Source organism: Camelus bactrianus, chromosome 8 (genome assembly GCF_048773025.1).
Source record: "Camelus bactrianus isolate YW-2024 breed Bactrian camel chromosome 8, ASM4877302v1, whole genome shotgun sequence".
In the NCBI taxonomy this organism is placed as follows: Eukaryota; Metazoa; Chordata; class Mammalia; order Artiodactyla; family Camelidae; genus Camelus; species Camelus bactrianus.
Window position 1 is genome coordinate 51,939,513 of NC_133546.1, and position 26,073 is coordinate 51,965,585.

The 26,073-nt window shown below is 43.9% G+C and overlaps 1 protein-coding gene across 1 annotated transcript; it reads right to left on the minus strand.

Annotated features, from left to right (window-relative positions):
- Window positions 1–17,972: 17,972 nt before the first annotated feature.
- Window positions 17,973–25,309, minus strand: PRDM13 (PR/SET domain 13). Its single transcript, XM_074367904.1, has 4 exons — window positions 25,166–25,309; window positions 23,569–23,700; window positions 23,145–23,265; window positions 17,973–19,717 (listed from the first exon to the last, which is right to left on the minus strand). The coding sequence occupies exons 1-4, from the start codon at window positions 25,307–25,309 to the stop codon at window positions 17,973–17,975; spliced, it is 2,142 nt and encodes a 713-aa protein (XP_074224005.1).
- Window positions 25,310–26,073: the final 764 nt, after the last annotated feature.

Sequence of the window (26,073 nt, forward strand, 5' to 3'; positions counted from 1 at the left end):
GGTCTTTAATACATTTTGCATTAATTTTTGTATATGATGTAATGTAAGTGTTCAACTTCTTTTTTTAAACATTTTTTATTGAGTTAAAGTCATTTCACAATGTTGTGTCAAATTCCAGTGTAGAGCAAAATTTTTCAGTTATACATGAACATACATATATTCATCGTCACATTTTTTTTCACTGTGAGCCACCACAAGATCTTGTATATATTTCCCTGTGCTACACAGTGTAATCTTGTTCAACTTGTTTCTTTTACATGTAGAACTCCAATTGACCCAATACTATTTGTTAAAGGGACTGTCCTCCCACTTTTGTGAGGTCTTGACACCCATCTCAAAATCATTTGATCAAATGCATGATGCTGTTCCTTGGACTCTCTATTCTCCATTGCTCTGCGTGTCTAACTTTAAGCCAGTACCACACTATATGGATTAGGGTAGTAATTTTTTGTAGTGAGTTTTGAAATCAGGAAGTATGTCACCTCCAACTTTGTTCTTCTTGTTCAATATTGTTTTGAGCATATATCCAGGGGTCCCTTGAAATTCTTATGAGTTTTAGGATAGATTTTTCTTCTATTTCTGCAAAAAAATGTTGTTGGGATTTTAATTGGGATCACATTATATCCATAGAAAGCTTTGGGTGGTATTGACATCTTAGCAATATTAAGTCCTCCAACCCATGAACACAGGATGTCTTTCCATATAATTGCGTCTTCTTTAATGTTTTCCATCAATGTTTTCCAGTTTTCAGTGTACAAGTCTTTGACTTCCTTGGTTAGGCGTATTTCTCAGTATTTTTGATGGTATTGTAAGTAGAATTCTTTGATTAATTTCTTTGACAATTTTTCATTTAACCTTTTTCTATTTCTTTAGAAAGCTTCACTGTTTCATTAATGTACAAAAAGGCATCCTCCTATGTCCGTTAGTTGTGGAGGCTTGCAAAGTCCAGGACCACAGCACCAGCAGATTTAGTGTTTGGTAAGGTTCCACTTACTCACTCAGATGACACCTTCTGGCTGTGTCCTCACATGGTGGAAAGAGATAGAGAGGTTTTGAGACACCTGTTTATACCACCTTCACCTCCACTTTCCTCTTAGCCACAACTTACAGCAGCTGCCTCTGAACACTCTCCTCTCTTGCAAAAAGCAGGAAGGAAGCATACATTTTGTGATTTAGATTCTCCAGCATGAACTCCACCTGCCAGTGCTTTAGACCCTGCCTCCAAAATATATGCCACCATCTAACCACTTGTCACCATCTCTCCTGCTAACACTACAGTCCCACGCCATGTCACTCTCCTTTAAAATGTTCACATCACTTCCCAGATAGCCTTTCTGATTCCACTCTTGGCCTCACTCCACAATACTGTCTCCACCCAGCAGCCAACATGACCTTTTAAAAACATCACCACCCCACCCAAAATCTTCTAATGGCTTCCTTCCACAGTTAGAACTAAAGTTGATATCCTGGCCTTAACTTGCAGAGCCCTAACTGACCTCACCTCTGCCTACCCCCGGTGCCTCACACATCCCACTTCTCCCCTCGTCACACTGGCCTCTCTTGAGAACACCAGAATCGCTGCTGGCACCAGGCGTGTGCACCAGCCTTGCCCTTCCCCCTGGTATCCAATGCCTAGCTCCTCGGGTCATTCAGACCTCATCTTAGGGGTCACTTCCTCAGAAAGGCCCCTCTGACAACCTGATCTACAGAAGACTCCTAGTCCCTGCCTGTTACATCACTCAATAATGATTTTGAATTTTACCTGCATAGCACCTGGCCTTGGCATCTTGCTTACTCACTTATTCTGGTTTGTCTTCTGCCACTAGAATGTAAGCCCCATGAGAGCAGGACTTTGTTCACCACTGTACTCACGACCACCTAAAATGATGCCTGGCAAAAAAACAGGCACTCAAAAACTGTTTGCTTAATTAATGCAAATTGGAAACAAATATAAATTTATGGCTTACTATGTTTTCTCATCAATAAAGTAGAGAATAATAATATTACCTAACTCATAGAATAATAAGGATCAAAGTAGTTCATATGTATAAAGGGCTTAAAACAGTGTCCAGCACACTGTTTGTTACTATTATTATTTGTTAAATGAATGAAATAACAAAAACAGAAAGGGTTACCACCAAAGCAGAAAAAGTTTGTCAGAACAACCATGTACTAATTCATTAATTTCATTTTTAAAATCTGTATTAATTGCCTACTCTCTTCCTGTTGCTATGAGTGGCACTGCAGATATAAAAAAAACAATGGGTAGTTTCAGTCCTAGAAGAGCTCACAGTTTGGTAGAGATGACAGATTCATAAACAAAGATTTAAGATGTGTTATAAGTACTGTAATGTAGACATATATAAAATGCATAGGGAGTAATTACTACTGCAGGGAAAATCCAGGAAGGCATCACCAAAAAGATGACACTTGAGCTGGACCTTTCTTCCACACTGAGCAGGAACAAGCATTTTAAGCAGAAGTAACAGCATTAGCAATCATCAGTCCACGCCTCAGTCTCCCTGCACCCTCACCAGCCCCACTCATCCTATTACTTCTACACCCAGTCCTACTCCTGCTCCAGTAATGAGGTGGTTCAGTGATATCGTGTTGTGTCCAAGGTCACAAGAGATGGAGCAGAGCAAAAGTTGCCCACTCTGGGCCACCTACTCAGTTCACACTGAAGCGGGTGTCTGTGTGCCTGCTCTGGCTCTCGGCACTGCCTCCACAAGCAGGCAGGATCTCTGGGGTCCATGTGGCCTGCCTTCTGACACACATGGGACAAACGAAAGCCTCCCTCCTCTTACTCTGAAAATAAATCAACATCAGCACTGAGTTGAAAACTGTTTGATCCCTCCTTTTTTGCACTCCCATGGGAATTTGTATTTCCGAAATCCTTGTTTACCTGCCTGGGTCCGCCTCCAAATTGGGTTCTCCTTACAGCCCACCATGTAGCCTTTCTGACTCTACTCTTGCCTCACTCCATAATGCTTTCTCCACTCAGCAGCCAAAGGGATCTTTTGACCATTCATGTCTTTATAACTTTTGACTGCACAGTGCCTGGCATTAACCAGGCATTCAATAAATATTTCATGTACGAGTGAATCAGTGAATGAGCACAAGAATCTACAAATGAGTGAGTGTAACACTTTATAATATATGCACACATACTTTTATTATTACAAATAATATTGTATATACATATGCAAAGATATTGTAGTCCATATAATATCCCACATGTTATTTCACATGAAAAGTTAGAAAATATTAGAAAGAATTTAATAAAGATACTATGATATATGATATCTGAACAAAAGTAAATTATGTTAGATATCTAGCTATAGATCATAAATCTACTATAAGTTCATTTTTAATTAAAAGAAAAATTATTATTCCATTATTGCTCTTGCAATGTATAGACACTACACATATAACCTCCTTATGCCAGCACTAAATAGGAAAGAAACTCTTTTGTTGTCTTCTGCCTTGTTTTCAAAGGATGTTTCATAAAGGAGGAAATAACCAACAAAACCAAAGTTTAATAGGGAAAAAAAATACATGTTATTATCTACCAGTCAGGAGAGTTGCAGGTAATTAGAAATGGCTGGCTTAAAGACTCCGTGTTTTTTGATCAAGAGCCATCTCTTCCTGTACAGGCAGATTTCTACTGGTTTGCCCAAATTCTGTTTGCTCGCACAGGGTCTGACAGGCAAAGAACATGACCAGCTGGTTTCCAGAGCAATACGCTCCCTGGTCTGAGGAAGGCCTGGGAGACATGTCATAAAACAGCTGCCTCTGTCTCCCCAACCAGCCAGAAATAAGCTGAGCAGAACAAAACCTTGAATAAAAAAACCTTGACTTTTCATGCAAGGACAAAAGGTGGTTATTAGGCATACCAGGAAGGTTCTTTCATAGCTGGTAATTACATATAAATTGGAGACATATAATAAGAAAAAATAATTTTCCTCTTCATTTACTTAAAAATGTGATTTCTGCAGTCATTATATAATTACTGGTATTTTTCAGTAACATTATTAGGCATAAATGGGCTACTGTTTCTGAAATTATCATAAAGATAAAAATACTGAAACTTCCATATTAGAACTGGTTGTTGAGTAGGTGGGAAGGGAAAATGGTCCATTTCTCTAAAACAGCAAACTGAACTTTCTTCTGTGGCAAAAGGGATCAATCTGCCATTTTTCACCTTTAAAAAAGTGATTCCTCCTGTTTCTCACATCTTCTTTCAAGCCCTCCACCTTGCTTAAATTCTGCCTTCAAACTCCCTGCTCTTTATCACTGCTGACCTGTAAGGAAAAGTCCCCTCGACCCTAGCACCCCTCTGTTTCAGGCTTCCCAGACAACATGGCAGTGAAGAAAAGAACAGGAAACAGAGTCTTGCTTTTATTTTCTAGGCTATCTTGAGGGCTTAAGCAGAGTCGTCCTCAATAAAAGTACAAAGCAATGATTTGTTTTCTCACACCTTTCAACGTTTTTCTTCCCCTGCCGTCTAACCCCTCAACAGTCTTCATTCTTGGAGACCTCCACGTAAAAACCTGAACCAAGCCCCAGGCACGCACATGATCCGTACCTTCCATCATCCAAGCTAAGAGCAACACGTTCCATTCTCAGTTACATGTTCCAGACCCAACCACAGATGGTAAGCCCCTAACAATAAGACAAACGAATTCCTGCTTATAGGTCCATTAATGTGCTGGTCCCATACCTTAACCTGGGTACAATCAACCTTAACCTGGTTATAATTCCTGAGTCTGCAGAAGGCTCTTAAGGGAGAATACCACTGTTGGGGGTGTCAGACACTACAGCCAGAGAAGAGGAGAATATTTTCATCAAGCCAACCTTTCATCTCTTCTCAGATCATACCACACAAACATCAAAACTATGCCAGGGCATAAAGCTGACACTGTTTATAATTGTCATTACCTCAAAAGTTTACAGCTTTCAGGAAGAAACGAAGAAGGGAGGAAATCACCCTCTGGTTCCAGGCTATTTTTCAAAGCAGCATCAGAATTAGAGCAGCTAAGTTGCAGCTGTGTCAAGAACTTATCCATAGTTCCTAGAGGAAGTGTGCGTGAACTGGCTAATGCAACCAGCTATAGAGACCTGAGTGTGGTTTAAAAGATAACAGGGGAAATAACATATGTAGAACTAGAAAACCACTATTTTGCACCCCTAATGAAAGAATGGATTTAAGCAAATTTCATCAATGACTGCCAAAATCTTCAGTCGAAAAGGTGATGACTACACCTAAATCCAATAATGAATCTTCACATCACTAAACGTGGGACACACACACATAACACACCTCCTGATGGGACACAACAAGAGGCATGTTGCATCACCTATGAAGTATTCTTGCCGTTGCCCACTCCCCCAAATAAAAACACCAAACCCTAATCTAGTCAGTCCTCTAGCTGTAACTACCAGTTTACAGAAAATATGGGGGGTAGAGTATGTGTTAAATAACATGATAGGGAAACAGTCCAGCAGAAAGCAGATTCAGAATGTGAGAAATTATAAAGGACACATGACCTGGTTTCTGCAACAAATGAAAGGAGGAGGGGCGGTGGGGTAGGGAGACAGAGAACTATTATAAATGTAGTAGGACTTTAGAAACATAAATGAATGCAATGAGCGAATCTTGTTTAGATTCCAATTCAAACAAATTCGACTGTAAAAAGACATCTTCCAGGAAACTAGAGGAATTTAAACATGGACTAGGTATTAGAGGATATTATGGAATAACTGTCAATTCTGTCAGATGCAAAGTATTAACAGGTGAACTGATACAATGCTTGGAATTTACAATACTTAAGCAAAAACAAATGAAACAAGGTTGGTAAAATACTGGGAGGCTCATTTTACTATTCTCTCAACTTTGGGGAGTTTTTAAAAACTTCCGTAGTAAAATGTTTTGGTAGGTTTTCTGTATGTTTATTTGTTTGGTCTTTTCCTAAAAGTTACTGTACAGCCTTGATAACTTTATTGGGTAGTTGTAGCCCTCACTGTCATTTTTTAAAGGCCTGGTTTAACTCGGAAGATCCAGATAATCAAAGGAAGAGACAAGTCTTTGCACAAACCATAGAGAAGGTAAATCAGCAGCTCAGCCAGTGTTTAGGAGCTGGCGGCACCAAGCAGAGTAGGGAGGATTGTGTGAAATCTTAGGACCTTCCACAACTGGCTTGACAAAGACAACGTTCCAAAGTTCCCCACCCCGAGCACAGATCTGCTGGCTGGTTTCCCACTCCTCTTTGCCAGCTGGCTGCAAGGGTCTCAGAGCCTATGTCCCCGGCTCCCAGGAGCAGAGGGCAGGAAAAAAGAGGCAGCTCTACTTGCAGATGGAGCCGACCATCTCTGAGCCAGCTGTCCTCCTCCTAGGGCTCCACACAGAGAGGCCCAGAGGGCTGGCGGCTGATCGCTCTGAGCTGGCCATGGCACCAGGGGCCAGGGATCCAGCCACTCCCCACCCAGCAGTGAACAATCCCACTGGGCTGAGCAGACTGATCAAATTATTTCTTTTTTAAAAGGAAATGTAATTTGGGGAAATGAATGTGTCTGGGTATTAGATATTAAGGAAGTGTTAAGTTTGCTTGATATAATACGAGTTATGAAGGGAAATGTTCTTGCTGCACACTAAACTATTAAGGGTTAATATGTCATGATAACTATATGGACTTCAAAATACTTCAGCAATGAAAAATACCAACATGTTAACAATTACTAAGTAATGTCACAGAACTAGACTTGCCAAAGTAAAATCAGAAAAGGCAACGTAGTGCACGTGAGAATACACATATGCCCAGCACAGTCTTTCACATTTTGCATTTTGCATGTTACTTCCAGTCTTTAGCTAAAAAAAAGCAGATTCTGGAGTCAGTACAACCATAATCATATTTGGCTTTCCTCAGTTAATATTTTCATAATGTTTTCCACTGTTTTATCTTAATAATTATTTTTAATATTACTTCATAATATGCTATAATATTTGTATGCTCCCCAAACAACCATAGCTTAGTTTTTAATATTTTGTTGCTTTTTTTCTACAGGGTTTACTGCTGCAGTGAAAAACCATGTGCCTATAGTTTTATGGTTTTGTTAAATTGTTTCTCTAGAATAAATTTCAGAAACATGAGTTCTGAGCACATGTATATAGCCGTGGCAAAATTTTTCTACATTGTTTAACAAATGATTTCAGTGACATCAGTAAAATGTACTTGTATCAACTTCAGAAGATTACTAGCATTTTCTTAAAATTTTATCTAATTTTTATATTTAAGGATCTTTTAATGTGCATGTCTTCGATTTCTATGAGAAAGAACATGTTCGTACATCTTTGTTTACCTGTAACTTGGTTAATTCTTATCATTTGCCATTTAGTTACTGGAATCATGAAAATTTCTCATAAATTTTAATGTGCTATTTATATATTGCTGTTACCTTCTGGCAAAACTAATATTTTCCTTGGGCTATAATTGCTATCTTTATTTAATTTATATATTCAAATGCTTCCATCTTTTTTTTTTTCTTTTTTAGGCAGTATTTCTCAACAAAACAGAACACGTCTAAGACCATCCTAACCTAAAGTGCATTTGCCAATAGCCCATCGACGCTGTGATACTACTGAATACTTTGTAACTGTCTTATCACTAATATACTTGACTCCTCACTCTGTCTCACACTCCCCAACCCTGTCACAAAATCCTCCCAATGTTACCTCCTAGATATTTAACCCTCTCCTCTCCTCTCCATCTCAATTACCACTGTTCCACATCTTCTGTCACCTGAAATGCTAAATACAACTGCGTCCTAACTGGTCTCCTTGCCTCTAACAGTCCTCTTGCAATGCAAACCATCTGTTAGTGGTGGCTTACATCTTCTAAGAGACCCTCCCTTCATGGCCCCTGCACAACCTTCCAGGCTCTCAAAAACAATCAGCCAACACACTTTGAATGTTTACCCTGTCCTAAGAACCCTGCAAACATTAATTCAATTAACACTCACAAGAACCCTTTAAATACAATGCCGTTGTTCTTCCCATTTTACATATCAGTAGGCTGAGGCATAAAGAAGTTACATCATTTGACCAAGTTCCCACTGCTGGGAAGATGCAGAGCCAGAAGTGCAAACTTAGCTCTGCCTAAATCCAAAGCCCATAAATGCTGTCCTAGCCACCGCCCCACACTTCCCACAGTGGATCCTCATTTCTCAACAATGCTGCCTGCTTGTCACTCTGCCCCCCAGCAGCACTGCACTGCCTGTAATTTCTCACACACATTCATGCTGCTTCTCCACTCGGTCTCTTCACTCACGCTATCCTGGCTGTTGGAAATGGCCCTGCATCTCTCTTTACACTTGAACTATATGACTCCTACCCATCTTTTAAGACTTAGTTCAGGTATCACTTCCTCTGGGAAGCTCTTCCCTATTGAACTCCCTCCCCGCCCTCACTCTCTTCTTCTGACCAAAGAAGTGTCCTTACTCTGTGAGTAGCTCCACCTGTTATATCCAACACATTATGTTTTCTGCTTCTGTGTTTGCCTCCTCCACTAGACCAAGCAACTTGAGACAATCTTAATCATCCTGTGTCCCCTGGCCAGTACAAGGCCTGGCATGCAGCAGGCTCTCAGTGTTTCATCATAGTGTTCAAAAGAATGAGAAATTCTAAGAGTGTTTAATCAATTACTTCTCAAATATTTGTTGAATATCTATGCTTAAGTATTATAATAGTGATATTTTAAGAAGCAAATGACATATTCCATGCATAATATATGCATTTGACAAAATAAGTGACCAAAAAGTCCCACAGACCACCTGCTATGGAAGTTCAAGAAGGGAAAGACCAGTTGGGCCAGGACAGTCAGAGAAAACTACAGAGAACAGGGGAGACTTTTAATGGGGGTTGAAAGACGACTAGGGCTCAGAAAGCAAAGCCACATAGCAGTCATCTAAGTCTGATGTTTGAGGAAACGTCTAGGCTGGGGACCACAACCAGCAATGAAAGCCAAAGCTGAAAAGATGATCTTCTTCCTCTTGATCCTGAGCTCCATAAGCTCAGCCATTCCCTCCTCTGAGTGCAAGATGCCAGAGTCAAGTTTTATTCCAGGCACTTAGCCTTTTGGTGATGAGCATCTCACAGAACTGTCAGACCATCTCCTAGGACAGAAAATCATGGAAATCTTTCTAAATAAATTAAAAGTCCAGAAATTGTTAGATGATGAGACACACCAATAATAATAAAATGTCAGAAACATGTGCAATCCCATGTAATGAATTCAACAACTATCCTAAGGTCAAAGAGGTCTTCCTGCAAAATACATGTCATTCTGTTTACATCAAACACAGAAAACTCATTTACAAGTGAATGTCATTTTCATCTTTGTTCCATGGCCAAGTGCATCTCATTTGCATTCGTTTGTTTCCCTACTGGAGTGCTTGCCACTACTCTACAGCTGGTGTGGGTTGTGCTCTGTACCTGCTACTTACCACAGGCCCACACTCCAGTCATCCAGTTACAGGCCTGAATCATAATCCCAAAGATGGTTTAGCATAAGGTACTTTTAAATAGTACACATGATAGGGAAGTCAAAATTTGTTGGTAGTGTAGATAGAAAAGAACTTTAAAGATTCAAATGCACACAGACATATGTTTTCATTGTTAGCCCAACATTAGGATTTCCATGTTCCCTAGCCTGAAGAAGTACAGTCCTAGAGCTAAGGTCACCCAAGGATTCTTTGCTAAATTCCCAAAAGAGCAAAAGAATGGGATAGAGGCCCTATTCTTGCCTCCCTTTGCAGAATATGGTCAAGAGCTAAAAGTGCTCTGAGTGTTTCCAACCACAGAGAGAAGGGGCAAGTTGAACAGTCAGCCAATCATCCATCTCCTAGAGGGTGGACTTCCTCTCACACCATCCTGGCAGGCTCAGTCCTCACTGACCATCTCCCCACTGTAATCAGAAGTGACACCTTCTGAAAAATAATTGGACCCCACCTATAAACTCACTTAACACAAGTTATTCATTGAAGCATTCTCTATAGAAAACAACCCAACTGTCCATCAACAGAACAATTGGTTAAATAATCTATGTATGTCTACACACTAGAATACTATGAGAAAGCTCTCTTTGGACTGCTATGGAAAGAGGTCTAGAGTATATTATTAAAAGGAGAAGGAAAAAAAAATGTAAGATACAGGGAGGAAAATGTTTAGCTTAAGAAAAGGAGGAAAATAAGAATATATCCATTCTTGGGTGTTTACACGTATGAAAGAAACACTGGACATATACAAGAAACTAAAATAGATAGTTATAAAGTAAAGATCCAGAGTTTGTACCCTCTGAAACTCACAGGATTTCTTTTTTTGCAGGCACAGAGGGAGGCCACTTTAAGAAAAAGAAGACAAAATTAGATACAGGTCTTGAAAGGAGCTTGTGCCAGAGGGCTTCACAATAAATCTACCCCTGAAATTACCTCTAGGACAGGAGTACACAAAAACGAGGTGAAACTAAGAGTCCTAACTATAAACCTATTTATACAGTTTTTATCTTTGAGCATGTTAAATATTACCTATTTAAAAAGCAAAATTAACTTTTTAAAAAATACCTATATCCACACTCCTACATTGTTGGTAGGAATATAAATTGGTGCAACAACCATGGAACAACAGTATGGAAGTTCCCCAAAAAGCTAAAAATAGAACTACTATATATGACCCAGCAATTCCACTCCTGGGTATAGATCCAAAAAACACAAAAACACTAATTCAAAAAGATACATGCTCCCCTATGTTCATAGCAGCATTATTTACAATAGCCAACATATGGAAGCAACCTAAATGTCCATCACCAGATGAATGGATAAAGAAGATATGGTGTATATATGTGTATATATACATATATTATATATATGTATACACACACGCGCGCGGGCGCGCGCGCGCACAATGGAATACTACTCACTCGTGAAAAAGGATAAAATTTTGCCAAATGCAGCAACATGGAGGGACTTGGAGGGCATTATGCTAAGTGAAATAAGGCAGACAGAGAAAGACAAATACTGTATGATATCACTTATATGTAGAATCTAAAAAATACAGTAAACTAGTGAATAAAACAGAAAAGCAGGCTAACAGATATAGAGAACAAACTAGTGGTTACCAGTGGGGAAAGGGGAGGGCAAAGGGCAATGTAGGAGTAGCAGATTAAAAAACAGGTTATTACGGGATTATATGAAATCATGTGTGTGAAATTTTGAAAATTGTAAAACACTGTAGAATTTAAAGAATCTTTCATTCAACTGGAAAAAAAAAAAAAAAAACCTGTACCCAGGCTCCAGTCATTCAATGTCTCACTCCTCCACCTCCTTCATTCTATCCCAATCTTCTTGTTCTAGTTTGACTTCAATCTGCTTTTCATTCTACTGCCTTGGATCTACTGGGATTCTGTCTCAGCCTGGCTCTTTCCAGATGATAATGTGCCTGGCATTCTATTTTGATTTTACCCTTGTATTTCTCTCTTTCTGATCACCCTCAGTTCTACCATTAGCAGGGCAGCTTCAAGGAAACTTGGCCCCACCACTGTACCCTGCCTGGCCCAGACTCCAAGAAATCCAGCCTGCTATATGTGAAAAGAGTATGAAAATTGACTGAATTGCACCATAGGTGATCAGTCCCAAGGGATGCTAGGAGACTGTGGGGAAAAAAATGAGTCCTAACTTGGGAATTGGGTGGCAGTGCACAGTTAGTCCTAAAATTCTCAACAGAATCAAACTATCACAGCTTCCTTTCTACAGTCCTCGGGGTCACAGGTGGGCCACTCTAGATTCACCACTATACACAGATATTTGTGTTGAGTGAGTCCAAGCCAGGCTAGACTAAACTGAACCCAGACTTACAGGGATTTACCAGAATTCAAATAATTTTAAGTATATAACAAGCCAAAGATGGTCTCTAATTCAAATCTGTTTCTAGCTGAAAAAGCCTAGGAACCATTGATCTTTCAACTCACCTCATCATTGTCCTGTAAAACAGTCATTGGATCCAGCTGTAAAGGACTCAAATTGAATTTCTAGACATTTCTTACATCAGGTGACAGCTTTAAAGAGGATATGTAGTATACCGAGAGGCTGTGGATTCGACAGGTCTAGGAATGAATTCTGGAACTATTTCTAGTTGGCTGGGCAACATAAGCTTCATTTACCTTATCCGTAAAATAGGTTGTTACAAAGATTAAATGAGATAACAAAGATTTAATGAATGAGTTCTGCTGGAAAAAACCTCAAAGCAAAGCTATTTTTTTCCTCACTTTATAGGGAGAGTATTGGCCAGTATGTATATCATGAAGTCCCAAACTACCAATTCAAGACAATAATACACACATTGATTTCGGAAACAAATATAAGGCACCATATATATATATACAAACGCCTACAGATGGCAAAGCCAGTCCCCTGAGCTCACATTTCAGCATGTCACCTTTAAATCATTCAGAAAGCCTTCCCGTAACAAACCCCCTAATGTATTTTCTTTTCTCTATGTCTTCTTGGTTGCTAAGGCATTTCTTTCTCCAGCTTTCTGAAAACCACAAATAAGCTTATAAAATGCGACATCCTGCATTGACTCATTTCTCATTGGACTGACTTTTAGCATACCTGAAAGCATTTTGTTGCTCACAGATGTGTTCTGCTACGGTCCAATGCATTCAAGTAAGCTTTAAACTGACCTGGTCATGTCTCATTTTACCTTAAGGTGATAATTCAGGAATCAACTGCTCAATGTCAAGTGTAGAATCTTATCTTTCTGCCGGTTGTCAGGGATTTAAAATAGAGAGAGAAAGAAACTATCTTTGACCTTCACTATGTTCTTATGTAAAGCCATCTGCTATTGCATCTCTTTACTGTATCTCCTGTCACATAAGACATTGCCACCTAAGGCTTTCTACTCAAATCACTGGATTTGAGTGTCTCCCATTCAAATGCAACTTGCCACGAAACGCTGGATTTTAAATCATTCTCTACTTAAACTAACCTCCAGGAACATTACTGTACCACTAACATTAAAAATAAGAAATGTATATTTGCAGCCATTTCCTACAATACTGAATTATGCAAAAGTGTATGTGGATACCAAAAAAAAGTAGAGAATAACTCATGATATTTGGATATCAGATATACTTTTAACGAAGTTTCCTCACTCTATATGAAAACATTCCTCTCAATCTATTTGATTCTAATTACAAAAAAAAACCCGTCTTTTATGCTATCACTTTTATATTCTTCAGTGAACTTGTGCTTTAGTTTTCATCTATGTATATGAAATGCTAAAATTGAACTAATTAAAACATATTGTACTGGAGATAAAATCAGTGTCCTTAAAGGGTTTCCACGCATACACGTAGTCCACCTAATCTCGTTCCCTTTTTGAAGCGCCCTGGATCTTTTGCAAGCCAAAGGCATTAACAAGTTGTCTGTCTTACAACGGTTACACCTAATTTGAATTAAACTACAGTCGCAGATGACAGAAGCGCTCCTTTCATCTTTTGTAGGAAGGTCACCCAGCTCAGAGCGAGCGCCACGCTCCTTCTGGAACTAAACACATTGGCCCCGCCGTCTGTTGAGTCCTCCCCTTCACAACTCACACCTGGGTGGCCAAGGGTCACGTCTGACCTCCCGACGGCGCCAGCGCCTCTGCCCTCTTCCCTTTGGGGAAGCAGCAGATGGCGAGGGCGCGCAGCGCTGGTGCCGCAGCTCCCCGCCACCGCGGGACAGCGCCGCTTCAGCAAGGACTGGTTCGGCGCCGGGAATTCCCTCGGCCGCCTTCTGGGCGCCCCCGGTGGAGGAGGGTGGGGGTTCCCCGCGTCCCTCTCCCTTCCAGGGCTCCGGGACTGTACACCAAAACGCGGCGAGATTCCCTCACTTCTCCAGGAACCGGGCCCCGGAAACCCTCATTCCCAGCAAGAGCGAAGCTGTAAGACTCAAGAGCGCCACACACACACAGGCCGACGCCGCAACACTCACCCAAGCGGCTGCACCGCCACTGGGCCCGGGGTTCTCTCGCGGCGGCGCCTGCCCCGACCTTCGCGCGCAAGCAGCCCGCCACCAATAACAACACTGGCTCCAAGGGATGAGCCAATGGGAGCACCCGGACTGAACGGGAGCACCGCCTCCCGGCTCTGGAACCCCGCAATCTGTACCACAACCCCTCTTCCAGCTCCCGCGCACTGCAGTCCTAACCTGGAGGGCCGCCGCCGCTCACCCCCTCCTCAGAATCCAGACAGTGAATAAATTTTCCACAGAGGAGAACCTTGGGGAACTGAAGCTCTTGCCCTATGCTCTGCTCTCTGCTAGGCTCAGGAGGGGAGGTGTACACGCTCTCAACTTTCTCTGCATTCTTCTGCTTAAACTCAAGGCTCACCGCCCTCACAGCCAAGCATTTCAAAAATTACTGAAAATAGACGAATAACATTCTTCTTTCCTTTCACGTAACCACTATGAACCATCCGAACCGGTGTCCGAGTTTAAAATGGAAAGAAGTTCCTCTTTAGCAAAAATGTGAAAGGCCTTTATTTACTGAAGTTGGTGAGCATTTGTCCGGGGCAAGAAGTGAGCCAAGGGGAGAGCGAGTGTCCTGCAAAAAGGTGCTAATGCTTATGAAAGGGGTCTCCCCTTAAGTCCTTCTTTGATGTCTTCCTAATGAAACCACAAAGAGTAGCTAGAGTTTTTTAAAATACTGTTTGAGAGCTTACTATGTCAGGCTTAATTCTGAAATCAGTTTACCTGCATAAACTCAATCTTCACAACCACCCTATTGTTCATTTCAACCTATTTCACAGATGAAATTGATAAAGATTGGCCGGAGATGCCAAGCAAGCCAAGCAAGTGAGGGGTGGAGACAAGACTAGAACCCATGTCTGTGTGATTGATTCAGGTTAGCAAAACATTTTAATGTTCAAATTGACTAGCCCTAACAATCTAGAGTCTTTCACTTCTGAAAGGCATGAATTCCATTTTTTTTTAAATCTTTTGGTACAAAATATCCAGTTAAAATCTCAGGAACTTCCATTGGCTTCAGTGTAACCTTCATAGTTTCTGTCACCAGAATGAGAAGAATTGAGGGTTAGGGGGCGGAAGTGGAGTGAAAGAGATAGGAGACTGAAAGAAGTAATCTGAGAAACATGAAGTCCACTGAGCCAGTTAAAAGAAGTAATACTGTTACTGATTTTAAATCACTGATTGATTTTCACTATTAAAATAAATAATTACATTAATTTTGCATGATGGTGTGCCCACCCACAGATAAATATACAGGTTATCTGAGGCAACCTATCAAGAATTACAAATGACCTGTGATTAAGTGCCTTTCAAATCTGTATTCAATTTTCATTTCTTGTATTAGAATTTATTGATAGTAGATTGATATAAATTGATAGTAGATATCAGTTTATAAAGGTGAAAATAGAAGGCTGGGGGTTGTTTGTTTTATAAAATACTTATTGATTCTAAATGTGTTTCCGTTCCAAACTATTCTTATTTTTTTTTCTTAAAGGCTATTTCAAACAGAACAACAAGTTATAGGACTTAGGTACAGAGTTAGGATATAGGAGAAAGAAATGTGACTTTTTTAGCTGATGAAACGTCCTATGTTTCAAATCTGGGCAGCCTTTCTGACTTTCCCTGAGGACTTACACAATCTGATTTCAGAAAAGTTTTCCAATATTTCTGTATAAGTGTGAATTTGACCTTAAGCAATAACTGGTTTGGTTCAAAGGGCAGGACCATGATACTAAGCAGACAGTGAGAAACCCTGGGCTCCTGGAGCCCAGGCTGCCCACAGGCAGATGCTTGGGCTCACTTACAGTTCTGTGTGGCAAGGCCATCACTAAACCTGGTTCTTCTGTGGAGAAGAATTACAGATAGCATAAGGATCTGACACAGGGTAGATCCTCAATAAATGGCAACATCATTGTCACCACGCGTAAATGTTAATCCACACTTTTTTTCTTTATTTTTCTTTGGGCTTTTCTTTTACAAAGCGAAACACTTTCAGGTCAACTGACACTAAAAAGCCTACAATTCCCAGCATAAGTTTTCCCTCAGAAGAAATGTTTTTTGCTGATCATAACCCATAGAACTTAAATGCCCTTCACCTCCCACTCATACCTCCTGCTGTGACAGGTTAGAAAAAGTCTCTGCCAGCCACCTAGTAACTGAGACCGTGTTCCCAACTGTAAGACAGCAGGTTGGAGACTGCCAAGGTACTCAGGATGCAGAAAATAAAGGACATTCTTAACTGAGTCATCAGGATTTTATCCAAGATCCTTTGGTGACCCACTAGAATCTTGCCACCAACCTCTGGGAAGAGCGCTGGCAGACCTGTGACCTTAGGGTATCTGCCCTTAGCTGAGGGATGTGACTAATCCTCCACGCCTACATAACTGCAGTGAAATCCTCCCCAGAGAGTATGTGGGGAGAGAGGATCGGAGGTAGTGGAGAAGGTGCTTTCTCATTTTCGCCCACAAAATGATATTTTTTAAATATCCTTCCATTAGTTAGCATTAATTTTATACCCATAAATAAAGTCACTGCTTCTAACTTTGTCTTCTAATTATGGGCCTCCCAGTAGTGACATTGGAAAGTATATTTTCTCTTCTGTAAAATGGAACCCATATGAACAGCAGTAAATTGTTGAAAGGGAAAAAACCTATATAGAGCAGGTAGATCGGCACCTCCAATAAAATAGATCCTCCTTTAGTATTTGTTGAATGAATACTAAAGTGTATGAATCATAAAAGTCACTATGCAATTTTTCTTTTTTCTTGTTTTTCTTTCTTTTTTTTTCTTTGCTACCCAAGGAAAGTTTTGTCAAAATGGCACATAACAAGAAATAGTGGTTCTACACTTCCATAATTCTTAGCTTCTTTCCATGAAAACAGTTAGCATGATCAACAATGGTTTCAGAAAACAATTGTTTTGCCTGCTATCTGGGAGCCTGAGAAATGCATGTTATTGAAAATGGTATGCTTCCCTATTACAACACTACTTAACATTTATTTAATGAATAATCAAAGTATTCAAGTGTCCTCTGATCTATTGCATTATGGAGTCTCCTCCAAAACTGCTTTCAAATTAAACTATTTCTTTAAAAAAATATGCTGAAATTGCTAAGTGAACAAATTCTCGCTTTTATCTTTATTTTTATTAAAGATTGCACAAACTGGAACCAAGACCAAAATACTGAATCCACTGTACATCATTCATTACAAAACAACATACATCACATTGGTACTCTACTAAATAGGACATTTTCTTTAAAATTATATATTGCGTGCTCTTAGATTCATGCTTTAGATATTTTACATTTGTCATTATTCTTTTATAAATAATTTCAGCTTGACCAATTTGTACACCTGCTACCACTATATATTCAATGCGGCAAGGCGTCGTCTTTGACACGAGAACAGATGAAATGGAAACAAGTGTACTGATGTCATATCTACCGAACCGTGATCACTGTTCTGCCTATGCAGTGAGATGCTAATGTAAAATACACACAAAAAACATCGTTTCAAAAGGCACAATTTTCTCCACAGAAAAGAACAATTTAAAAATACGTGGCAGTTAAAATCAACGCCCTCGGGGGCGTTGTGACTTCACATTAATGTGATCCTAAACCTCGAGAGCAGACCGCCTGGGCTAGGAGGATCTATCGCGGAGTCCAGAGGCCTGAAACGCGCTGGTACCCGCCTCCCTCGGGATGCTCGAAAGTCAAGATTTCTTTAAGCCACCTCTAAAACTTTTTCAGAGTTTCAGCATCAGACCTGAGACCTCTCACGGTTCCAAATCAAAAACGGTTTTCTCCGCTGGGCCCTTCTTCTCACCACCACGAGCTCCTTTTTCCCCCAGAACAGAACCCCCACTTCTCTGTCCACGCCCCCGCCCCCACAACCCCTTCCCGGGAATTCTTATGAGTCGCGCTCGCCACCGCCTCCGGCCTCAGGTTCGCTCTGGTCGTCGGTGAAGCAGACGTCCACATCGCTGTCATTGTCACTCTTGGGCTCCCCCGGCTCCGGAGGGTAGTCAGGCTCCGTGCCCGGGTCGTCGGCCGCCTTGGCGAGCAGGTTCTGGCCGGGGTGGCGGGACTTAACGTGGCGTTCCAGGTCCCGGCGACGCACCAGCACCTTACCGCAGAACTCGCAGCGGTAGGGCGTATTGCCCTCAGCATGCAGCCGGATGTGCTTGTTGAGATTGCTGGGGTCGCCGAAGGGCCGCAGGCACACTTTGCACTTGAGAGGCTTGTAACCCGTGTGCGTTCGCATGTGGATCTTGAGTCCGTACTTGCGCGAGTACAGCTTGCCGCAGTAGAGGCACAGGTGGCCCGTCTTGGGCTTGCCCGCGCCGCCACCCCCGCTGCCGCTACCCCCAGTGCCACCCGCCGCCACGACGGCCGGGGGCAGCGTCCCCGCGTCCAGGCGGTTGCGGCCTTTCCCGGCGGCCATCTCCGACAACTGCTGCGTGTGCATGGCGATCTCTCTGTCGATGCTAGCCAAGGACCCCAGCTCGGCCGGACTTAGAGCGGCCGCCGCCGCAGCCGCCGCGGGCCCGCTGAAATAGGAGAGGGATTCCGGATACTTGAGCAGCCCACCAAAGTGCAGTTTGAGGGGGTAATAAGCGGCGGCGGCCGGTGAGCCATATAGTAGCTCCCCGTTGTAGACTGTAAAGGCCGGCATGACGGCAGGCAAGTGGCTGCACTCGCCGCCTGGGTAGCCTTTGTGGCCGCCCGCGTCCAGAGCTGGTAGCGCGCAGCGCTCGAGGGGAAGCCCGGTTGCCGGGGGCAGCTGTGCGTAACGCGCTCCCGGCAGCGCGACGGCGGCGGGCGGGGCGCGCTCCACGTGCTTGAAAGCGGACGCCTCTTCCGGGGGCCCGGGGAGTAAAGGGAAGCCACGCAGAGACCCCGAGCAGGGCAGGCCAGGAGGCGGCGGTGGCGGCGGGTCCCCGGCGAGCAGGCACTTGGGGTGGTGGTGGTGGTGGTGCCCGTGATGGTGATGGTGGTGGCCCGCTCCGCCCGCCGCCGGGTTCTCCGCGCTTCCCGGGCGTGCGCCCGCCCGGCCCCCACCCAACAGCCTGCTTAAGGCCAGGCCAGCCCCCGGTTTGCCTCCGCCCTCCTCCCGGTAGGGGTCGCCGTGCCCGGCTGTAGCTGCCCTGGCCAAGCCAGCGGGTTTGAAAGCCGAGCGCACACCAGGGTAGAAAGCCAGGCCGCCGCCCCCCGCTGGGGAACCGCCCATGATGCCGAGGAAGTGGCCGTGTCCCCGGGTGGTTCCACTCATATCCAGGGCACGGTCCGACTGCTCCTTGCCCTTCTTGGACGGCCCCCACTTGGCCAGGGGCGGAGAGGTGGCCGAGGGCACGGAGGAGGCCTCACGCTTGATGCTCTCCCGCGCTCCGCAAGCCTGGAGGGCTGGTGGGGCCTGCGGGTGGGGCCGCAGAGTGCCCGGCGGGGCGGCCGCGGCGAAGTCTGGCGCCGGGGTTTTGGGGGAGAGACAAAGGCCATCCGCGGCCGGGGCAGCGCCTTGGCGAGCCGCGTGCTGGTGGTGCAGGTAGGCGCGGCCTCCGCTGCTGCTCAGGACGCAGTGGAAGCGTAGGTGCGCCTTAAGGCTGTTGGGGTATCTAAATGTCCTCCAGCAGTACCAGCAAATGTAGCGCTCCTCCCCTGGGCAAGAAAGAGTGAAAAAGCGACTCGGTGAGAGGCAAACAAGTGAGAGAGAAAGCGCTAGAGCATTAAAAGCAAAGCCCTGGTTTTGACCATAGGTTTGGAGAGAAGCAGAAGAATTCTTGGGCCCCGGCGAGTAAGTGAGTTCTGGGGGTTGCAGGGACGCCGAGAAGTCCGAAATGGCCAACTTTGTCACCATCTCCATCCTCTGGGACTACTCAGAGGCCAAGAGGGGGACCTGGGCCTTTTCAACGAAGACTTCCTCCGGGCCATCCGAGCAAACCTTCGTTGATCGGGTAGCGCTCAGACAGGCTGGCCCGGGAAGAGCTGAGAGCAGCTGTTGCTTTAAATCAAGTGTTGGGGCTGTGCTGTGCCTGGGCCCATCTGTTGGCGTTTGCAGAATAGGTGGCGTATGTCAAGGAGTTTGGATAAACTGAACAAAGGCCAATCTAATGGTCGTGAGCGCCTCATTACCAGGCGAGACAATATCCTGTATGTATGGGCCATATGTAATCATTCCTTTTCATAGAACAATGTCTTTTATGTCCACTACCCACCGTCCCCATCCCCTCCCAGCCTTAAACACTTTGCCTGAGGTTTTCATGAAGCGTGACCAGCTGAAGGACCACATAGGGGCTATGATTTGCTATTCTTCAAAATTATTTATATCTTTATTTCCTCTTTAACCCCATTTAATTTGATAGGAGAAAAGAAAATTTTCTATGTCCTAATATTGTAAAAGTGGAAGGTTGATGTTGCGTTATCTTGTCAATTGTTCCACCTGGTAATTAATTCCTAGATAGCTGCACAAATCCAAGCTTAGTATAGTCCTTTGGAAATATATATGGTGTGTGTATATGTGTGGGTATGAATAATATAGATATTCAGCTTTTTAATAAGTGCACAATTCTCTACCAGGAACTATGTACATGCTTTTGGTGTCAAACATTTTCTTGTGTTTAATGTTATTAATGCTAATTGTTTTTAATTTTGCTGAAGTATGAAACAGATTTTGATCACATGGTAGAAATCAATTTGCAATCAAAAAGGTCATGTTACATCTCTACAGAGAAAAGTGAGCCTACAATTAGGTTTCTTTTTAAATGTTATGGCTGATTGATAATACTGATGAGAAGGATATTGATGAAAAAGAAGGTAGTTGAGCCAAAGGAAGTAGCCAAAGTAAATGTCAGTTTCATTAAATGTAATGGGAAAGTTACATTTTTCCTCCTTGCACATGCTCGCACAGGCTTAAACTTCTAAAACATTACTACAGAAACAACAATGGTGGAAAAACTTCAGATCTTCCTCCCTTCACATATTTTACTTGTGAGTTTGCATAAAGCAAGTAGTCTTCCCAGATAACTAAGGTGGAAGTTCAGGTAAGGAGCATGTTATTCCAGCTGAAAACAAGGGAGAGCAGAAAGAAAAAAGAGAAGAGGGGAGGGTTTGCCTGTATACCTTATCCCAATTGTTTATGGAAGATTTAGATAAAAATCACTTCAACATTTCTGTTACCGTGTACTGAACAGCCATCCATGTAAAATAAATCTTGGAAAAAAGAGAGAAGAGACTTCTTTAGTTCTCTTGGTAGGTATGTTGATTTAATATCTTAAACAACCTATTTTCTCCTAAGTTCAGAACCTCTCTCATCACCTCTTTTTAAAGAGGGCATTTTCAGAGGCTGCTCAATGCAAAGCCAGCAAAAGCTTTGTTCCTAAAACAAAGGGTCAGTATTTTCCTTAATCTTACTGTGGAATTGAAACCCACTGGGGGTAGTCAATATTGGAAGAATAGCTACCATCCCTACTTTTCTTTTCATCTACTTTTTTCTTTTCAAAGTTTCAGCAAGTGTATGTTTTCTGTTTCACTATGTTCATTTTTCAGTTTATCATAACTGACATGTTCTCTGGACTCTGAAATCCAACCTATGCCAAAAGTATCAAACACGTTTCATATGTGATTTTGCCTCCTCTCCTGCATGTAACTCTAAGGTGGTCAAGATTCCAAGCATCTCAGAGCTGGGGAAGTCAGGGTTCAAAATAACTCACAATTCCCTAAAAGGAAAATGGTGTCTATTTTGATATCTGTGACCATATGATGTTTATAAGCTCCATTGACTGAAATGAAAACACGGGGCCACCACTCAAACAAGTTGCTTTTGTACTATTTGAGAGTGTCTAAGGAAGGGTGTTCTGTGCAGAAACTCCTGGTCCCCAAAGGCCAGTAGTCCTTGGACTTGTTCTACAGTGGCAAACTTGAGAGTTCTCCACTGTGAGGTTTTTGTGGTGTTTCTGTTTTACTGGAAGAAGTTGATAAGAGAATGTAATGTGATGCAGGGAACAAACTAGGCTAATTTTTTATGAATACTGTACATAAAAACCAACCCACAAAATTAACAATTAATTTACAGGAGACAGTGATACTCTGAAGTGAAGTGATTCATCATTTTGAATAAACTTCATTCTATCTTATTCCTGAAGTGTCTCTTCATTCCCACTCTTATTTTAATACCTTTAACCCTATTTCTACAGGAATGAGATTGAGCAGGCAGTTCTGGAGAATATGTTAAAATATTTTACAGCATTCATTATGCTGACTTTAAATATAACTGTGTCTTCAGGAGAAATTACAGACAAACTTAACAACTGGCAAGGAAAAAAGAAAGTCATGGAAGCTTTGTGCATTAAAAGGGAGTCTCAAAATCTTAACTATTTTAGCACCTCTCAGCTTTTCTCCACAGGAAGTGTTCTCCAGTGTTCTAGGGAAGGATTGAAAATGTTTTTCTCTTTAGTTACTGCACCTTAATTTGCATAAATTCACTCTGGGCTTTGGAAGGAATCGAATAAATCTGAGAAGAAACTGGGATACATCCCAGTTTCGATTTAAGTAGGGAAAGGGAAATGAATAAATACCATTTAAATGGAAGGGCCTCAGTACCAGCCAACAGACCAGCTGTAAGTACCGTAATGCTTCTAAAATGCTGTAGAAATACATTACTCTCCTCCAAACCAGTGAAGAGATGCCCCTCCACCTTCTAAAAGCATTCCAGGTTTGAGTTACGCTTTCTGGAGGTCATGATATGGTTATGCTAATAATACGTTAAAGAGTCTTTATTGATTCTTAAGTGAATTAATAATTATCCCTTTGTGTATGCAGTCAGAAAGGATGACCCCCATGAAATTCGAGAGTATTTTTTTCCCTGCCATAGCCAGCCGGATTATTATTGTCTGTTGTTATCATTTACTGTTGGTTTAAGGGAGGTAGTAGTGACGTCGCCTCTGCCTACTCTGACAGGGAGCATGAATGCAGTTTTATAAAGTTCAAGAAAAAGACCCTTCAAGGCTGGCGACGTGAGCAGAAGACCGAAGGACAGCTGGACTCTTTCCCACTTGCGCTGGCCCGGAGGCCCTCCCAGAGGCGGTACCTTTTTCGTCGTGCGTCGGAGTTGCAATTGTGGGGATGTCAAACCACTGTGCCAAGGAGTTGGAATACCACACGGTCAGCTCCTCCCCTGGCTGGACATCTCGCAGCGCTCTGTAGAAGATCTGGGACGTAAGGAACAGGACAGCTTGCTGTCATTTTCTGGGCAATCGGTCAAAACACAACTGAGAGAAAAGGTTCGATTCCCGCTCTGACGCTGTGTGAAGCTGGAAAAGCTATTGAACTCTCTGAACCTCACTTCCCTCATTCTTCAAACGGAGAAAATTATAGTATCTACTTTACAGGGTAATTGGGACGTTTAAATGAGACTTCTAGCTAAAGTGCTTTGCTCTTAATTTGGTGGCCACATCGGTGACAGTTTGGTGTGTACAACTGGCAGTGGGGAGGAGGGGGGAAGCCCACAGTACCTGTCCTCCGGGTAAGTCTGCAATAGCTTCCAGAGTCTGTTCCTGGGGGTTCCTGGCTGCCCGGATTAACCCTATCCACTCCAGGGGGGAGCCCCCCGACTCGTCCACCAGCTCCCCTCTCACCATGCGCACCTGCAACACAAGCAGTGGTCGTTCTCCCTCGAGCCACGGCCAGGTTCACACCCAGAGGGAAAATGTATCCTTCACCCCAACCGAGTCAGGAAAACGGTTGCGTTCCCTTTGGCCATATCTCTGAGGGCTGCTGGATGAATGGTAATTCCTTAGGATCCTTGCTTGGGGGAGGGAGGAAGAAGGAAGGCTGGCTAGTATAAGAGTCTTCTGTCTTGTCCCACTTTGACAACACCAGGAGTGAAAGCATCCTCCCTAAGAGCCTGGGCGCGTCTCGTACAAGACGTCCTCTATCCCCACGCCAGGTCTCCCTCTTGCGGTTCTGAGAGAAGCCCGATACCAGGGTAGAGACATTTCGAAGTCGGTTCCAGAACGCAGGGTGTCCTGCACACCCTCGGGTTCCTCCCCATTCTCGATGCACCGCACCGAAATGCCGAGATGCCCGCGAGCCCTACGGCTAAAGTGTCTGAACAAAGCGGCCGCGAGCTGGCCGGCCATTTAAAAGCAATTAAACCGTGTTTAAAGTAGGCGTGGTGCGCGACAAGCTCAGCTTTACTCCACTGGAGAAGAGAATTATTGCGTGAAGATCTGGATGCGGGTCCAGATGCCAGGCCCCAAAGCAATTCCTTACAAGAAAGCTCTAGTCTAAGGTCCGCTTCCCATTCCCCTCTTCCTCAGCCACCGGACTCCTGCCTGCATTCCCAGTCGCTATTGGCCGACTTTTGCCCGCTGGGGTGCCTCAGGGCTGGCGTGGGCCTTTTAGAACTCCTCTCTAGTCAGGGGTCGAGACGCTGTTTGGGGAGTCGGAACTGGTGGGTTGGCCCTGACGCCTCCCAGCTGCGACCCTGGCCCCTCCAAGCCCGTCTGCAAGCGCCTGGCCCAGGTGCCCTTGGCGTGTGGGAACCCCTTGCCCTCGGAGCCCGCGTGAGATCCACCACCTGGCGCACCCTTTCTCCATTCATCCCAAACCATCAAGCAGACACCTGCGGAAAGAATCACCGGAGGAGGTTCTAGGAACTGACTTTCCCAAGAATAATTTTTGGGGGGTGCAGGAATGAAATTAAATTATTTGAAGGTAAATTTAAGCTTCAAATTAGCTTTTTGAAGGGCAGAAGGTAAGAAAAGTCTTCAATGCCCGTACGTTGTATAACAGAGAAAAGGCACATTTGCAAGGGAGGCGGGCGGGGGGCGCCTCTGCGAAGGAGACCCCAGCGCTCTGAGGAAACCGTGGGTTCGGAGTGGACCGACGCTTAAACAGCCCGCGCACCCCACCCAGGGGCTGCCCCCTCTCAGCCACGTCCTCCCCCCGGCCCGGCCCACGTCAGCTCCCGGTTAATGCGATTTATGGGGAATGATCAGAGTCCATTTCCATCCGGCAGAATTGGTAGGTAACGACTCAATCACCCCTTTCCTGGGCCGGGGGAAGGGGAGAGGAACAGCCGAGGGCGGAGGTCAGAATGGCTAATACCTTTTTCTTGGGCCCGGGTTCCCTGCGGTCTGACAGGTACTTGCCCAGCTTGAAGGTTCCGGGCACGGGCCCGAGGCGCAGGCCGGCCGGGATGCAGCAATCGGCACTCACGCTGGTGGCCGGAGAGCGGGCGGCTCCGTGCATCGCTGCCGCTGCCGCCAGGCAGGCGCTCGCGCTCGCGGGGTCCTCGGCAGGGCGCGAGTGACAGAGACCGAGCCGCGCCCCGACGTGCGTCCTCCGCCCGCGGAGTGACGCGGCGGGACATGCACTGCGCCTTTTCAATCTGGGCGGGCGCCTTTTGGCACCGCGAGCGCAAGGGCGCGGAGTTTGGTGAGAGAGTTGCGCTGTGGAGCAGCTGCAAAGTCCCACCCGAGAGGGTCACATGGAGTGGTTCCCTCAGCCCCCTGCATAATCGAGGCCTCTGAATGGCTGGCGCACAATGGTCCAGGCGACCTTCCCATTCCTAAAAATCCAATTTGTCAAGGGCGAAGAAAAGGCGCTGGTGAATCAAAGGTCCGGCGGGACCATTAATCCTCAGCATGGGGTATTGTCCTCGAGACAGTTACGATATTTTAAGTGACAAATCCACTGTATAATTTCGCCATAAATTTTACTTCCTTTTATTGTTCGCCGACAAACCAGTTTTGGGAAATAAGTGACTACTTTAAGTCTACTTGGCTGATTCTTTTGAGCCTTGGTCTACTTCAAAGATTTTTAATTCTCTCCCCTTGGCTTTATTGTAAAGGAGATTAAACAAAGAGATGGGGACTGTTTGGAGGACTTGTTAACTTCTATTGATTTCTGGCGTGTGCCATACAGAAATTAGGCAGGTACTTGATGGGAAAACACCAGAAAATACCTACACTTTTTAAATAACGACCATATTACCATTTCAGGGGATTGGGTTC